Source organism: Mugil cephalus, chromosome 18 (genome assembly GCF_022458985.1).
Source record: "Mugil cephalus isolate CIBA_MC_2020 chromosome 18, CIBA_Mcephalus_1.1, whole genome shotgun sequence".
Taxonomy (NCBI): domain Eukaryota; kingdom Metazoa; phylum Chordata; class Actinopteri; order Mugiliformes; family Mugilidae; genus Mugil; species Mugil cephalus.
Window position 1 is genome coordinate 814357 of NC_061787.1, and position 17351 is coordinate 831707.

The following is a 17351-nucleotide window of genomic DNA, read 5'->3' on the forward strand; positions in this document are numbered from 1 at the left end:
TCATTATGTTTTTCTTTATCATACTTAAGAAAATGTGATGTTAAATTTGACTGATACGATTGTGAGGAATCAAGAAATTTAGCTTCTTTGTCTCGAACAAATAATTTATATGTGGAAAAAGGTGAAACTGTTTGTGTTTGACATGATATTGTTCAGTTTTTGTTTTTTATTCTTGTCATTTTATATTCCCGGTGAATTTTACCAATAAACAATTGCTAACCGCTAAATAACGCATTAGCTAAGCTAATATCTGCGTCTGTTAGCTAAGCTAATGCGTTAGCTAGCGTTTAGCAATTATTTATTGGTAAAATTCAAGTTGTATTGACTACGTTTCCCTCCACAGTGGTTCCACTTACTTCTGGTAATATATTTGTTGGAGAGTCTTCACTTGGTAAAATCGGAGCCTCTGTGTTGGCAAAATTACGTAACGTTTATCATTATTTGGGGGGATTCTTCTTACATGTTAATGCTAATGCTAACCGCTAGCTAACGCATTAGCTGCGTCCATGCGCTTGGTCTCATCACAGATTCATTTAAACTCTAAACTCAATCATTCATGTGAGAAATAAAAAAAGACAAAGATCGGGGGCACGTTTGATTCACACACCTTTCCTTAATATAATCTTTATTGCTTTTTTTTATTGGGTTGAATACAGAACAGTTTTACATCTTGACTTGGTGAAACACTGTCATGTTTTATTACTAACAGCACAGGGAGGATGAGGCGAGGAGGGGAAATCAAAAGTTCTGCAGACGATTGTGTGTTAATGCTTTCTGATTGAGGTCCAGCATGTGTTTAAAGTTCCCGTTCGCCTCCGACAGGGACAATAAAGTTAGACAGGAGAGTTTAACCCGAGAACAAGAAAACAGACTTAAACAAAAAAACAAAAAAAAAGTAAATAAAGAGAGAGAAGAGAGAGGGAACAGAAGCAAAAATGTCAATGAAATCTGGCTTAAATAAAAACCAAAAATCCAACCACACTTTCTGTTTGGTGATGACTAGTTCACAGTCAAGTGCTAAATGTAGTGATTGACAGATCTGGATCATAATTATTAAAAATAAAAAAAAATAAAAAGAGAGAGAGAGACAATCAGATGCAACTCAGGAAATAAGAACATGAAGACTTTGTATAATGAATCGGTGAAAGACCCTGAGAGCGAGATTATATATATATACTTTTATATTTATATATATACTGTAGCACAGGAAGTGATGGAGAAAGAAGAAATCATCCATAATTGAACAAATTAGATTAACATGCAAAAAAAAAATTAAACTAAACCTAAAACTCACCCCTTAACTGAACACAATGGATTTTCACAGTTTTATACGCATTTATATGTCATAGAGAAAAAAAAATAAAACATCCAAAAAAAAAAAAAAAAAGAAAGAAATTCTCAGCCAAACTAAAAAATAAACCATCAGACGCAGACGTTCTGGTCTCGGTTCAGAAACAGGACATCTACATAAAGCTTTTTTTTTTTTGGATTCAGAGGGATTTTTTTTTTATTGCTAGTCCGATTTGCAGCCGGCTGAGCGGCGTCCGTACGGCCGGCGAGTCCACAACACAAACCAGTTCCTCAACAAAAAAAACAAAAAAGAAACAGTTCGGCAGCATCAACGTGATATATTTTATATTTTAATACATGGCTTCTTCTCAAGTCATCGCAGAACAACTCGCACACACACACACACACACACAAAAAAACCAGCTCGCACTCGCCTGGGCTCCAAATAAATACATTTAAAAACAGTCCACGTGCATTCGAATGGAAGTCCAGTATTCATATGGCCGCGCACACAAACACAAACACACAAACGTGAACACAAAGTCCCCAGAGAGAGGGTGCACAGAGACGGGGGGGGGGTAATAAAAGAAAGGACCTGGAGAGAATAATGAACAGATTTGTTTCGTTAGCTTGGATCCGTCTTTAAGCTGCAGGAGACGCTAGAAAATGAAAAGATGCTGAATTTATCACTGAAGGCGAATAATTTAGTTTGAAAACAACTATTTCCGTCCTTTAATCCTGAGCCGCTTCTTTCTAATCAAACGGTTTCATGACAAACCCGAGCAACCTGACCCTCTTTCTCTTGATTGTGTCTCAATGGTAGTAGTACAAAGAGTAGTAGTAGTAGTAGTAGTAGTAGTAGTAGTAGTTAGGAAGTCGTTAGTGCCAGTTCAGAGCAGAGATCAGTCAGAGCTCGTATCATTTGTCTTAACTTTCACCGACTGTCGCTGCCTTCAGTTCTGTCGTGAGCTGCTGAGGTTCCGTTTGCTTATGAGGTTGTTTCATATATTTAAGTTTATATTTAATAATAAAAATGATAAATCAGAGACGCACAAGAGGAAGAAATGAGCTCATCTTCACACGAAAAAAAAAAAAAAGAAAAACACATCCCCACACACACAAAACCCAACAACACCCTCTCCCTGGTTCTGGTTCTGGATCTGGATCTGGTTCTGGGTCTGGATGCTGGGCTCCATTTGTCCTCCCATTCATCCCTCCCTCCCTTCTCATACAGCCGAGGGTTAGCGCATTAATTATTCCACTTTACTGGAGTCATCATCATTATTATTAGTGATTGTCTCTAAGGCCGAATTCCCGAAGCGGATAATACTGTACGGAGGAGCCGCTGCTTCTGCTACATCCTCTTGCTGTTGCTGAGTTGTTTAGCTCTGTTTGAGTGGTTGTGCACATCAGTTAAGTCGGCCTCAGCTAGCTGCTAGCTGCTAGCCGCTAGCTAGCCTGCTAGCCTGCTAGCCGTGCCACGTTTAGGAAGACGCAGGATTTCAAGAGTTGCCTACAGAGCTGCTCGTCTCTGAGCGGTTGCAGTTAGAAAGCAGAGGTTGAGGTAAACTGAACCCAGGTCAAGTATCGGCGCTGAGGCCCTGTAAGAAACCCGAAAGGAACACTAGGGGGCGACGACGAGGAGAAACGGACGATGACGAGAAACAGAGTTTTGATTTGTTCAGTTATTAATAAAAAATAAAAAGAAGAAAAAAAAAAGAGTTCCCCTCCCGACACCGATAATCGCACCCACGCAGAAAAACACAAAAACACAACCTGACGTCACACGTTCAGCTCTCTGTACACACAAGGAATCAACTGAGAATGATTATGAAATTATTATTAACACACAAACCAACTCACTGCTCTGAGGGATGAAGGGATAAATAGTGTGATGGGTTTAAAAAAACAACAACATTAAGGAGGAAACCAACACTATTTTCTGCCCTTTCAGTTCTTCTTCACACAGAAACGTGACCAGTCCGTGAATGTTTCTGGGTTTTTAATTTTTCCGTTTTTGCCGAGTCAGGAGCCCGGAGTCAGGGCGACGTCGAGGACGACGAGGAGCTGGCGTGTCTGAGTTTTCCAGTTACAAAAACGAGCACCAGGAGGCCCGAGTAGCCGACTCCTCGGAGTTCACCCACATCCACAAAAAAAAAAGAGAAGAAGAAGGAGACGTGGGAGAGGTGGATGAAAAGGAAAGAAAAGTCCCCACCGCCACGAGTTTTAGCTTTTCAATCTAAAGCTGCTTCGGCCTCTTGTGGTTTAAATACAGAGGACACGGAGACGGAGACGGAGACGGAGACGGTCCGTCCCGACCCCCGTCCACCTCACGCCGTCCTCAGAGTTGATCATCAATTCTCAAACAAAATCTAGAACAATAATAAATCGTAACTTTATTCTTTTTTTATTGCTGAAATAGATTCCCCGCACAAAAAAAATAATAAATTCATTGTCATCATAAAAAGCTATAAAAATTAGATCCATCCTCCGTAATAATTCAGATAAAGATATAGCAAAAGACATCTTTAGAAGTTTTAGAAGTTGGACTAGTAGTAAGGCACTTCAAGAGATTCTCGTCTTTCTGTCAGAGAAACGTTTCTGAGCTGGTTTTTGCATCGTCATCATCGTCTTCTTCTTCGATGGTGTCTTATGGCACTGCGGTGACGTGGGCCTCAGTCCGCCCCCACCAGGGGGGGCTCTCCGTTGGGCAGGATGTGCTCCAGCGGGGGCTTGTTAGTGTGGATCTCCAGCAGCCCCTGGATGAAGCCCTCGGCGGGGGGGGGGTCCGGTCTGGAGCTGGAGGCGTCTTTGGAGGAGTCTGGTTTCAGGTCCGCGGAGGGTTTGGGTTTCTCCTCGGCTCCTGGAAGATCTGGATCTGCTTTCTTTGCGTCTCCGTCGGCCGAGGGCGACTCCTCCTCCTCCGCCGCCTCCTCCTCCTCCTCCTCCTCCTCCCCCCGCTCCTCTTCCTCCTTGGCGCCGGCCTCCTCCTCCTCCAGCTCCTTGGGCCCCACGGCGGTGCTCCCACACTCGCTCTCGTTCTCCGAGGGGGGGCAGGTGGAGGTGGGCGTGGGCGTGCACGAGTCGCCGTCCTCGCTGGCGTCGTCGTTGGCGGCCGAGGACCCGTCCGGGCCGCGAGGCTTCAGGTGGATCCTCTGGTGTCGGACCAGGCTGTGCTTCAGGGTGAAGGTCCTCTCACAGGTCTGACACTGGTAGGGACGCTCACCTGGGGGGGGACGGGGGACGGGGGACAGGGGACGAGTCAGAAACTGAATCACCATCGCTACATTGAACAGCTACAGGCAGAATGATTGACACGTGCATCACAGGAGGCGGCCGTCTCCATGGTTACGAGGGTGAGCATTAGTTTGAATCACACGTTTTTAACTTTAACAGCGTCTAAATTATAAAAGGAATTAAAATAACGCTACAGCATCATGTGACTGACGTTAGCTCTCAGTAAAGCTCTTAGCGTTAGCATCTTTTATTTAGCTGCATTTATCAGAACTGATCCTGTTTCCTGATAAACTGTAGGAGCCGTGTCGTAGCTAAAGCTCGTAGCATTGGTGAGTCCACTGTTCTTAGTTTGCTCTGATCATCCACCTGTTTCCTGGTTTCCTGTCACATGTTTTAGGGGGCGTGGCCTCTCGTCTTACCTGTGTGGGACCTCATGTGTCGGGTCAGGTCCTGCAGGGACCAGAATCTTTTCCCGCAGACGTTGCAGATCTTCTTCCTCTTGTCCACTCGTCCTCCCGAAGCTTCTCCTCCCTCCAGACTCTTTGGTTCTGACGCCTCCTCGTCACTCCTCTCCTCCTTCTCCTCCTCCTCCTCCTCCTCCTCCGACTCGCCGCCGCTCTCTCCTCCGTCGCTCTCTCCTCCCTTCGCCTCCACCTCCATCTCCGCCTCCTTCTCGTCTCCCTCCTCCTCCTCGGCTGCTCTGTTCTCCGTCGCCTCCTCCTCTTCCTCCTCCTCCTCCTCCTTCTTCACGGGCGACGTCTCGTCCGCGGCCGCCGGAGTCGGCGTCTCCTCCGAGAGGTGCGCCCTCTCGTGGCGAGCGAGCGTCGTCGCGTAGCGGAAACTCTTCTTACAAACTCGACAGACGTGTTTGTACTCAGGCTGCTGCTTCACCGACGAAGACGAGGAGGACGACGTCTTCTCCTTCTCCTTGTCCTCGGGGTTCTCCGTGGCCGCGCGGGGGGAGGAGGCGGAAGGAGCAGACGAAGAAGACGAGGAGCAGGAGGAGGACGCGGGCTGGGAGGACGATTCCTCCTCGTGACCGGAGCCCGAGGACGAGGAGGTGGTGAGTTTGAAGTCGATGAGCTTCTTCCCGAAGTTTAGGTCCAGACTCTTGTTGCTGTGGCAGTCGTCATCATCGGTGTTCTCCACCTAAAAACCAACACCAGGATCAGTCAGAACCAGGATCAGTTAGAACCAGGATCAGTTAGAACCAGATCCAACACCAGGTCAGTTAGAACCAGGATCAGTTAGAACCAGGTCCAACACCAGGATCAGTTAGAACCAGGATCAGTTAGAACCAGATCCAACACCAGGATCAGTTAGAACCAGATCCAACACCAGGATCAGTTAGAACCAGGATCAGTTAGAACCGGGTCCAACACCAGATCAGTTAGAACCAGGTCCAACACCAGGATCAGTTAGAACCAGGATCAGTCAGAACCAGGATCAGTTAGAACCAGGATCAGTTAGAACCAGGTCCAACACCAGATCAGTCAGAACCAGGATCAGTTAGAGCCAGGATCAGTAAGAGCCAGGTCCAACACCAGGTCATTTAGAACCAGGTCCAACAACAGGATCAGTTAGAACCAGGATCTGTTAGAACCAGGTCCAACAACAGGATCAGTTAGAACCAGGATCAGTTAGAACCAGGATCTGTTAGAACCAGGTCCCAAACAATTAAATCTTAAGGCAGATAATTAACCTTCTAAGCTTCAGGTTTTTTATGCATTTTTAATTTAAATATAAAAAACTGAGCATCGTCTTTGAACAGGAAGTCGTTTTTGGAAGAAATGATGTCCTCATATGTGGACACGGGGATTTTCATCATCATTATTATTATTATTATTATTATTATGGAGGATCATTATTTAATTATTTATCCTTTTCGGGACATTTGTGTTTAGTGGTGGGACGTTAGACGCTGGTCCGGACCGAGGCCCGGGGGGACTCACCTTGTTGCCCTGATGAGGCTGTTTGGCCTGAGCGGCTCCGGCCTCTGGCGCCTCCTGCTGGTCCGGCTCCTCCATGGGTTCTGCCTCCTGCTGGTCTGCAGCTTCAGTAGCTGGACTGCAACCTGCAGGTTGGAAGTATTGTATTGTACTTTTCCAATGAGAATGTTTGGGGGAAAAAAGAAAGCTTCATAAAGTTTTAAACAGAGTTTCTGCAGGTTTTAAAAAGGTCTTAAACTTCACTTGTTCAGAGAATTACGGGTTAAACTTAAGACTTAGAAGTAAGAAAAATAAAGAAAATCAGACCCAGAATGAGGAGCTGGCTCCACTAATGAGGAACAGTTATAATTCATGAAGAACTACAGGAACTAAGTGGACCACTAAGAGTTTGTCTTTGTAAAACTCAGCAGAAACCCTGTTTAAAGTGGAATAAACATTGTTATCACCACATTTATTTTTCTACCTCATGGACACAAGGTAAAAAAAAAAAAAAAGGAATTATTCTGCTCTTTCTCCAAAACATTTATCTGAACTTAAATAAAATCTCTGAAAGCAAATCACTAAATATCATTGATTAAAAGATTAAATTAAATTATTCCACCTGTGAACTCACCTTGGTTTGCTTTGTGGGCGGTGCTTGGCTGTGTGCTTTCACTGGGGGCGGGGCTATCTGCAGTGGGGGTGGGGCCTGATTCCACAGAGGCGGAGCCGCCAACATCTTGTGTGTCTGAGGCAACCTGCTCCGTCTCTGATTGGCTCTCTGCAAAACACATTCAATCCACATGAAACGAGGCTCAGAGGCTCCAAACATGAGGTTCAGGGCCCAGAGGAGGGTCACGAGAGCAAAGGGCTAAAATTAATCCATTAATCAAGTTAACTAACTCACGTTACGTCTGAAGTCACTTTCTCCAGGTTTTGACTCAACTCTCGTTAAATAATTGTAAATGTCCAAAAAATCAAAAGCACCGTAAAAAGTCACGTAACGTAAAATCTTATTAGTGAACGACACAAACACCTTTTTTTTCCAGGAGGAAAAACAACACGACATGTTTCAGATTCGTTGTGAGACCATGAAGGAGTAAATTAGACCCTAACGAGCCACCGTAGTAATTTCATCATATGGGAAACCTTGTCCTAAAACTTTAATAAATCTAGATTTATAATTCTTCCCTTTCCCTCTTAAAGTCTGAATCTTTTATTATTTTATTTCTACGTACATGTGTATACGTATTTATATATGTAATGAATTATATTTATTGTAATGAGGTTGATTGATGGATGATGTCTGTGGTATAATTACATAGTGTGTATCAGTGCAGCTGATTAATTATATATGTCACTGCATTTTGTACATTCAATCCATTCATTATCTTTGTATATTTGTTAAATATAAACCAAACCTTGACTGATGAAGTGAAACACAGTGAACGTATGAGGAGAAGCTCATGAAACCAAACTGACCGTTGCTCTCGTGTGAGGCTTCATCTCCTTCCTTCCTGCCGAGGGCGCCGTTGCGTCGCAGCGTCCTGTGGGTCACGCCGTGTTTCCGCAGCAGGTGGCGCTCACAGTTGGACTTGGTGGAGAAGAAGGCGTCGCACCTCGGACACGGAAAAGGCTTCTGACCTGAAGACAGAGTCCAGTTTAAGGCCGACATCTCGTATGCTAAGCTAACGGCTAAAGATGGCGACACAACAAGTTTATTCTACCACCAGAAGTGATGTAATGACTGTAAAGGGAATATTTTACTCAAGTCAGTAACATGTTACAGTGGATTTTAAACCTGAAGTTAATGAAATGAATTAAGTTGTGTTTTAAATGTTAACTTCCTGTTTGTGGTAGAGAACAGCTGATTGAGGAGAAGAGTCAGACTCTACATTCACCAGATGGACAGAAGCTCATTATTTACAGTTCATCACAGAAAAAGATACGAAGAAGATTAGAGTTAAGTTCAGTGTGTGTGAGAAACCAAAATATCTGGTTAATTTAAGGAAACATGTAGCGTGTTCAGTTATTTACAGTAGAAGCTTCTAGCAACATTGATTCAATAAATACACTCAGTTTACAGCATCACTATATGTATTAATCCATCCTGCTGTTAGCGTTAGCTTAGCTTAGTCACTGTCACTCAGCTTCTACAGGAAGGAAACGAGCTGCACTGAAACAAATAAGAAAATCCATATTTACGGTCATTTTGGTGAAAGTAACTTAAACGTGATGTAATGCATTAAAATTCAAAGACATTAATATTATAATGTAACTAATTACTTTTAAATTACAGTAACAAGTAATAAGTGATGAATTATGTTTTTCTACTTTCTTTGATTTCATGATTAATCAATTACGTAATAAACCTCATATACCTCACAAACCTCATATGCCTCATATACCTCGTAGACGTTATAAACCCGTGTGGTTGTAGCTGTGCGTTACTGGTGTGTGGTTGTAGTTGCACTAGTGTTGTGCGTTACCGGTGTGTTGTGCGTTACCGGTGTGCGGCTGTAGTTGCACTAGTGTTGTGCGTTACCGGTGTGTTGTGCGTTACCGGTGTGCGTCAGCATGTGTCTCTGCAGGGAGCTGGCCCAGGGGAAGACTCGGGGGCAGAAGGGGCAGGTCATCTTCTGGACAGAGTTGGAGTAGGCGTTCTTTTTCCCTTTGGACGGAGGCGTCGTAGCGGAGGCTGCCACTGGCTTCACCTCCTCCCTTGCTCCTCCCTCCTTCTCCTCCCCTCCTGCTCCTCCTCCTCTATCACCATCTGTCCACATTAAAAAGCCGTTTAGACTCTATGTTCAGCGCCGTGGTGAATATTAGTCTGACTCCTCCTGGTTCAACAGTCTCTCCATTCTTCAGTACTATTTGTATATGTGACTCGTATATTGTTTATTCTATTTTTATCTTATTATGTATCTTATTATTAACTTATCTTTATTTGTGTTATTTTTCTGTGTGCTGTTTCCCCATCATGGGACAAATAAAGGTTTTCTAATTCTGATTCACTCCTCAAACTTATTCCCTCTGATCCACTGGTTTCATTCATTGATTCATCGTTTTCTGTTCATTCGTGTGTTTTCATTGTGTTTTTATTACTTGGTTTTTAATGTGCAGCCTAAAATAAAATAAATAAAATCATCATTATTATTATTGTTGTTGCGCTGACCTTGTATTTAGCCTCTGAGTCCTTTCTACTTCAGTCTGGTTTCACCCTGTAACAACTCCACCCAAACACAAGTCGGCGCTGTGTCTTTTTAAATTTTTTTTCTACTTCCTGCTTCACTTTCAACAACTTTTAGCCAAATTTCACCCAACATGAGTCGTACAAACGTCTGTGTCTCCAAACCTCCTCAGTTAAATGTAACGTTTCCTAATTGATCCAAAACAATCAATTAGTTTTGGATCAGTAAAGAATAACTGAGGAAGTTTGGAGACACAAACATTTGTACGACTCGTGCTCATTTGAAAGTGAAGCAGGAAGTATGAACAAAAATGAAACAAAAAAAAGACACAGCGCCCCCTAGTGTTTGGGAGTTGTTGCAGAATGAACCGGACTGACGAGGCAGACGTAGAAAGGACTCACAGTGGTGCAGGCTGCAGTGTCTATGTCCTGCTGTTCTATGTGTTAGATTAACACCCCCCCCCCCCCCCGCTCCAGGCTCCTACCTCTCTTTCCTCCCATGTCTGCTCCCGTCTGCAGGTAGGTGCTGAACTTGTTGGTGTCCGTCGTCGCCAACATCTTCTCCACGCTGGCGAACTCTCCGCTGGACTCCAGGTCGATGCCTCCGCTCACCACCTTCTCCTTCACCGCTAAGGCGGCCGGCTTCTTCCTGGACCTCCTCCTGGGGGAGCGGGAGGAACCGGGTTAGACCAAACACTGAGCCCGTGATTATTGAGATTTAATTACGAAGCTAAAACAAACCTGGTCGTGGCCTCGGACACGTCCTCGCTCTGAGCCTCCACAGCGGCCGAAGCCCCGGAGGCGTCTGCATCGACCTGGGAGGAGGCGACTCCCTCCGGGGGTTTGCTCTCCAGCGAGGGGGCCTCCCTCTTCAGGAGGTCTGGAGCTCCGGAGACGGAGTGGATGATCTGAGCGATGGAGGCCAGAGGAGGCAGCTCCTTGTGGCCGGTGGAGGGCGAGGAGGAGGTGGAGGAGGAGGTGGGTTTAGGCAGCAGCGGTTTGAGGCGCTGGGCTCGAGCCGAGCTGGAGAGGGAGGCGGGGGGAGGCGTGGACCCGGAGGGGAGCTGGTAGCAGCCGAGCTGGGGGTGAGGGTGCAGGGGAGGGAGGGGGAGCTGCTGCTCCAGGACGCTGCTCTGCTCCGTCTTGATCTCCCTCTTCTCGCCGACGCTCGCCGCCTCCCTGCGCTGCCTCTTGCTGGGGATGGACAGGTCGATGGGCTGGTCCAGGGCGGAGCAGTCGAAGGTGGGGGAGACGTTCTCCAGCTTCACCCCCGGGGACCCGGCCTGGCTCCCAGCGCCTCGACCCTTAGCCGAGAAGTCCAGCGGCTGGTCCAGTCCTGCAGGATAGACCAGCTCCTCCACCTTCACGGCCGGGAGCGCTTGGCTGGGGGGCAGGCCGGTGCCGGTGCCGGTGCCGTTGACGGTGCGGGTGGTGGCGACGGTGGCGGCGGGCGGCAGCGTGGCTATGTGCTCCTCGATCTCCCTCTCCTGCACCTCCGGGTGCTGCTTCAGGAGGTGGTGGATGCAGTTGCGTTTGGCCAGGAAGGCGGCTCCGCAGCGCCGGCACTCGAACGGTTTCTTCTGGCAGCCGTTGTGCGTGCGCAGGTGGATCTGCAGCGCCCGGTACGTCTTCAGGTCCTCGCCGCAGAACCGGCACGTGGTCTCGGCTCCGCCGCCGCCGCCGCCGCCCGTCTCCAGGTCCTGGCCGGTGGTGGTCACCGCGGTGATGGCCGCCGCTATGTTGGCCGTGGTGGTGGAGGTGACGTACTTGATGTTCTTCTCGATGTCCTTCCTGGAGGTCTTGCCGTGCTTTTTCCTGAGGTGGCGCTCACAGTTGGCCTTAACGGTGAAGGGGTAGTGGCAGACCCGGCACACGTACGGCCGCTCGCCGCTGTGCGTCCGCAGGTGGCGGATCAGAGTAGCTTTGTCCGGGGCTACGTAGTCACAGATGTTGCACTGGTGGGGAAGGATGCCGAGGTGGAAGCGCATGTGAGCCTGCAGGACGCCCGAGAAGGGGAAGACCTGGTCGCAGAAGCGGCACGGGTACGAGCCCTTCGCCGAGCCCCCGTGGGTGCCCCCTTTGGTTCCCGGCTTTCGTCCCGTGAGCCCGGACTCGTCGTGAACAGCGGTGGTAGCAGCTGGCGGCGAGTCGGACAACGGCGTGTGGGTGTCGCCCAGGTACTCCGAGTCCATCTGGCCGTTACCAGCTGAGGAGGAGGACGAGGAGGACGAGGAGGGGGTCTTGAAGAGGTTGGGGTTGGGGGGCGGGAGGCTGGGGCTGATGCAGCCCAGAGAGGCCTGCTGGGAGCTCTGGAGGGGGGGGGGAGTGGTCGCCGTGAGACTGGGGCGAGGGCTGATGGGAGGTTTGGGCTTCAACGGAGGCATCGCCTTCTGGACTTGACCTGGAGAAGAAACCAACGTCACTACTTTAATAAACGTTAACCCTCCATCGTTCCTCAGCAGCAGCTTCATGAACCAATCAGAGCTGTGTCTGAGTAAATGCTGCATGATGCAACACGTCATGTTCTTCTGGTTTCACTGATAAAAGTTATAATAGGATTCAAACACAAATAAAATCTGTCATTTTTTAACTGTGTTGATCTTTGATTCCTCCAGAATTAAACCACTTGGAGAGATTCTGACTGTAGTGACAGAAACTTCAGAGTCTTGTCTTTAAAAAGAGACAAAGACCATGAATGATCCAACATGTTCATGAACAGCATTCAGTTACTTTGGCTACATCCTAAAAAGGATTTTTTTTTGTAAATAGGAATGATAGGAGGTTAATGAACATCCATCCAGGCAGCAATAGATGCAAATATGCTGCATTACAGCACCAATGCTAATTAGCATCGTCAGACCCAGGCAGGACAACACAAGACAGGACAAGTCAGTGTTGACAGGATGGGTTTGAGGCGAGGACACTCATAGAGAGGACGACTGGTCCACCTAGTGGAGGTCATCTGAAGAAAGACAACTGGACAAAGACGTCCAGGTGTCTTTCTTCAGACAGCGTTTGGATATAAAGAAAATGACCTGGACGCGACTGAGAACCTTCACAGCTTTAACGAGGTCAGTGACGAACAAACCAACCTTGGCCTCCAGTGAATCCAGGAGCTTTGGCCAGAGGAGGAAGTCCCATCTGATTTGGTGCTGCGGTCGTTACTTTGAGGATCTGCTGGATGTCGGCCAGCTCCATGATCCCGACTCCGCCGGCCTCTCCGGGTTTGAGCCCCGACGAGGCGGCGCTGGCTGCCGCTCCGCCCCCGTCGGGCTGCAGGAGGAAGCCGGTCTGGAAGGGCTGCACCGAGAACAGGCTGAGGGCGTCTCTCTCCAGCAGAGGGATGCTGAGGGCCGCCAGCCGGCCCACGCCCAGGCCCAGGTTCAGCCCCAGACCTCCTGACAGGTAGGCCGAGGCGGGCTCCTGGGGGAGGCTGGAGGACGGGGGCTCCACGTGGATCACCCTGATGCTGTCCAGGTGGGCCTGGTGGATCTCATCGTCTGTGGGAGTGGGCTTCACCTGAGAGACAGAAACACGACCAATCAGAACAGGACTGGACTCCACGTCCGGCCTCTTTAGCTTTACTGCAGCGTCAGACCCAACATGGCGGCCCACGTAGTTTTACTGTGTCAGCGTCAGACCCAACATGGCGGCCCACGTAGTTTTACTGACGCGTCAGACCCAACATGGCGGCCCACGTAGTTTTACTGCAGCATCAGATCCAACATGGCGGCCCACGTAGTTTCTAAGTGAATCGTTTACCACTTTAGCGTCAGTTGCTGTGTTTCCCTCCCCACCTACATTTCTAAAAACTTCTCCAATATCTAAAGTAAAACACGTTTACGCTCTCATGAGTTTTTTTTGTGGTACGTCCCAATCACTGGAGCAACGCAGCTAATTATCATTTATATGCAAACTGTTACAGAACCAGATGATTCTCTTATTAAAGCAACTTTTTTTATCGAAGTTCAGTGCGAACACAAAAACCTAAAACCCATTTCTGTCGCTACCTTTGAGATGTGCTGAAGGCCGAGTACTTCCATGAGGTCGACCTGCTCCGAGGACAGAGCTTCCTTTTCAGTGCCGCTTCCTGCAGCTTCGTCCTCCTCCACCTTCTCCTCCGCCTCCTCCGAGTCGGGTTTGTCGGGGTGGGAGGTGGTTTTGTGGAGGTCCAGGGCGGAGCGGAGGGGGAACGCCTTGTCGCAGCTGTCACAGACGAACCGGTGGAACTTGCTGATGCAGCGACGGAGGTTGGTCTCACACCAAACCTGAACCCAACGAAGGAGCCGTTAAAACCTTCACACTTTACTAAAGGTGTTTTTATGGGGTCGGAGCGAACGGCGGCGGCCGGATACCTGCGCGATGTGAGCAAACTTCTTGCAGGAGAAGTCGATGAAGGCCAAGTCGTTGAAGCCGGTGGGGATGGAGGGGTTGTTCTGGATGAAGGGCCGGCCGCTGGGGTCCTGGGGGAGGAGCTTATGGACGCCAGCGTTGTGACGCAGCAAACCACGGTGGGTTCGGAAAGAAAGGCAGCAGAGATCACACCTAAGAACACAAAACACACGAGGAAGTTATAAACAGAGTCAGGTCTCTATTAATAAATCATCAAGTCAAAGTTAAATTAAAATGTGACGTCAGGTTTGTTCTGCTTTTTTAATCGTCATCTTTTCTAGTGAAGCTAAAGATAAACTTTTATTTTCTGATCCTGAAACAAACCTGTGCAGCATGATTTCTCTTCTGGGCCGTGAAATTAATTCTCAGCTGTTTTCATGCTTTTAATGGAATAAAATCACTACATGTAGCCCGGACGGTTCAGTCTCGCTATCGGGAGCTGATTTTACTCCTGCAAAGATCATAAGTTGATTTCTTTTACAACTAATCTTGTAAGTTCTCCCACCAACCAGAGCCAGAGGTTTTCATTTCTCTGCATCATTTCAAAGTTAATCCAAACATCCCCAGGCTCATATATATTCTAGTGTACCTAATGAACTGGCGAGTGTAATTCCTGTTTATGAGCGGTTTGGCCATTAGGTGGCGACATTCTCCATGTTTCTTCCCACTCATGAGGACCAGTCTGAGGTTTTTATGAGGATGTGCTCAGATCTTTTTATATTGAGTCCTTTATTAAGACTGTAATTAACCAGGTAACATATTAACGTGTCCCACGTCATCCAGGTCACGGTTTATCCAACAAGAAATAAAAAAAACAAGCTGAAACAAAGACTTGTGGACTAGTCGGGCTCGTTGAAGACGTTTCACTCAGGTCTTTAGGGGCTGGTGGGTTTAAACAGGAGAATCTGTGAGCGACGTCCACGTGAAACTCACAAAACTAGAGTTTGTTAACGAGAACTTTCTCTTCTTCTGTCTCCAGTGAGTTTAGTTTCAGCTTTGGGACCAATCAAAAGTTTCTTATTGACGTTTTCATCAATAATAACCTGTTTAAATGTTTTCTTTATCAAACTTTGTTATTTACCACATGTAAATTACCCATCTCTCCATCCCTCCATCCTCCCTCCCTCCATCCCTCCATCCATCCATCCCTGCAGTGCACTCGATCCTCTTACCAGCTGATTAGTGAGGATTTACAGCTAAATATTCTACTTCCTCCATAACGAGCTCAGCGCCGCCTGCTGACCTCCTTCCTTCCCTCCTTCCTTCCCTCTTCTCTTTTCTTTCTTTTCCTCTCTTTCATTCTGTCTCCCTCCCTCCTCCCTCCTTCTCCTCCTCCTCCTCCATGAATGAAAAACTAGACCAGAAACATGTTAAACTTTGAACTTGCTCCGTCTCTGAGTCTTGTTGCCATGGCGACAGACAGTTTTTTTTTTTTTTTGGTTAGGGGTCATCATGGCAACCGGTCCATTCAAGCGTCTCCTCCTCCTCATTATCCCTCCATCCCTCCTCCTCCCTCACCTCCCCCCGTATGTGTGTTAATGAGTTTTATACTCTTTTCTTTTTTTTGACTAAAGTTGCTGACAACGTAAAAAAATAAAATAAAAAAAGCCACAGAAACGAGGTGAGAAAACTGAGAGATGAGGAGGAAACGAAGCAGGAGGAGGAGCAGAGAAGGAGGAGGCGCACCTCAGCGTGGTGTCGGGGTGCGTGTCCATGTGGGCGTCCAGGTCCAGCCTCGAGCTGCAGGTCTTGAAGCAGATTGGACACGGGAGCAGCTCCTCCTCCGAGCCTCGCTGCACCGCCGCCTCCTCATCGGCCGCCACCTCCTCCACCATCTAAACAAAAGAAAGAACGTCAGACACCTCCTTCTCCACCTCCTCTTCTCTCTACACCGCTGCTCCTCCCAGGAGGAGGCGCCGTCTCTACCTTCTTGCTGGGCGGCTCCTCTCCGTTCTCCTCCTCCAGGCCCTGCCTCCTCTTCACGGACGGACGCCGGCGTTTGGTCGGAGACGGAGGGCTGACGGGAAGGAGGCCGCTGGCCGGGTCCTTCTCATGGATCTTCATGTGTCTGGAGAGGAGGAGGAGGAGGAGGAGAGGAGGAGAAGAAGGAGGAGAAGGAGGAGAAGAGGAGGAGAAGAATGAGAGGAGGAGAGTTCGTTAATACTCATGTTCAGGTGGAGATAAACAAGGAGACAAAACAAACTGATGTCAGTGAAGAAGAAGAAGAAGAAGAAGGAAACTTCTATCACTATAGTGACAGGCAGCGGGCTGGACGCCCGTAAGAGGTCCTGACACTCAACCAATCAGCAGCAGGGAGCAGCTCATTAACCAATCAGAGAGCAGCTCATTAACCAATCAGAGACCAGAGGAGGAAACAAGGAGAGAAAGAAACAAGGGGACGAAAGAAGAAGATGTGAGGAAAGACAGAAAACGAAGGAGAGGAAACGAGGAAACGTAACGAGGAGGAAAGGAGACAAGGAGATGAGAGGAAACAAGGAGACAGCATGTGAAGACAGAGAAGGAAGCGAGGAGAGGAAACAATCTGAGCACCAATGGAGCAAACGTTGGTGAAATCCAACATATTTGTGTGTCTGTCGGCCTCCAGTCATTCCTTCCTGCCCACAGCTCCTCATACCAGAGACACAACCCAGAGACAGACTCACAAAGACGCCAAACACTCGTCCATTTGTCTCCACTGAACTCGTCCAAGGGTGTCAACTCCAAAAACTACAACTCAGGTTATTAACCTCCAAAAACTACAACTCAGGTTATTAAACTCTACAAACTACAGCTCAGGTTATTAGACTCTAAAAACTACAGCTCAGGTTATTAGACTCTAAAAACTACAGCTCAGGTTATTAACCTCTAAAAACTACAACTCAGGTTATTAACCTCTAAAAACTACAACTCAGGTTATTAGACTCTAAAAACTACAACTCAGGTTATTAGACTCTAAAAACTACAACTCAGGTTATTAAACTCTAAAAACTACAAGTCAGGTAATTAACCTCTAAGAACTGCAACTCAGGTTATTAAACTTTAAAAACTACAGCTCAGGTTATTAGACTCTAAAAACTACAACTCAGGTTATTAACCTCTAAAAACTACAGCTCAGGTTATTAAACTCTAAAAACTACAGCTCAGGTTATTAACCTCTAAAAACTACAGCTCAGGTTATTAACCTTTTGAGGCGCTAATAATAAAAATCAAAGCTTAGTTTGTGTTAACGAGGACGTGTTTGACGTGTCAACAAGGTCACACATGAATGTTTATAACAACACACTGAGGCGACTGCAGGTCCGTTGATGGTGAAG

General features: G+C 47.4%; 1 protein-coding gene across 5 annotated transcripts in view; it reads right to left on the bottom strand.

Annotated features, from left to right (window-relative positions):
• Positions 1-593: 593 nt before the first annotated feature.
• Positions 594-17351, bottom strand: part of rreb1a (ras responsive element binding protein 1a) — a 53127-nt gene continuing 36369 nt past the window's right edge. For 4 of the 5 annotated variants that reach the window (XM_047568018.1, XM_047568017.1, XM_047568021.1 and 1 more), the window contains 13 exons: positions 15964-16105; positions 15724-15872; positions 14001-14190; positions 13656-13913; positions 12738-13164; positions 10387-12046; positions 10131-10306; positions 9019-9228; positions 7938-8099; positions 7090-7236; positions 6480-6601; positions 4947-5676; positions 594-4516 (listed from right to left, as the gene is read on the bottom strand). In XM_047568018.1, coding sequence (XP_047423974.1) covers positions 3966-4516; positions 4947-5676; positions 6480-6601; positions 7090-7236; positions 7938-8099; positions 9019-9228; positions 10131-10306; positions 10387-12046; positions 12738-13164; positions 13656-13913; positions 14001-14190; positions 15724-15872; positions 15964-16105 — 4924 coding nt within the window. In that variant the 3' untranslated portion in view covers positions 594-3965. The remainder of the gene's footprint in view (positions 4517-4946; positions 5677-6479; positions 6602-7089; positions 7237-7937; positions 8100-9018; positions 9229-10130; positions 10307-10386; positions 12047-12737; positions 13165-13655; positions 13914-14000; positions 14191-15723; positions 15873-15963; positions 16106-17351) is intronic. The other variant, XM_047568022.1, reaches the window with a different exon arrangement.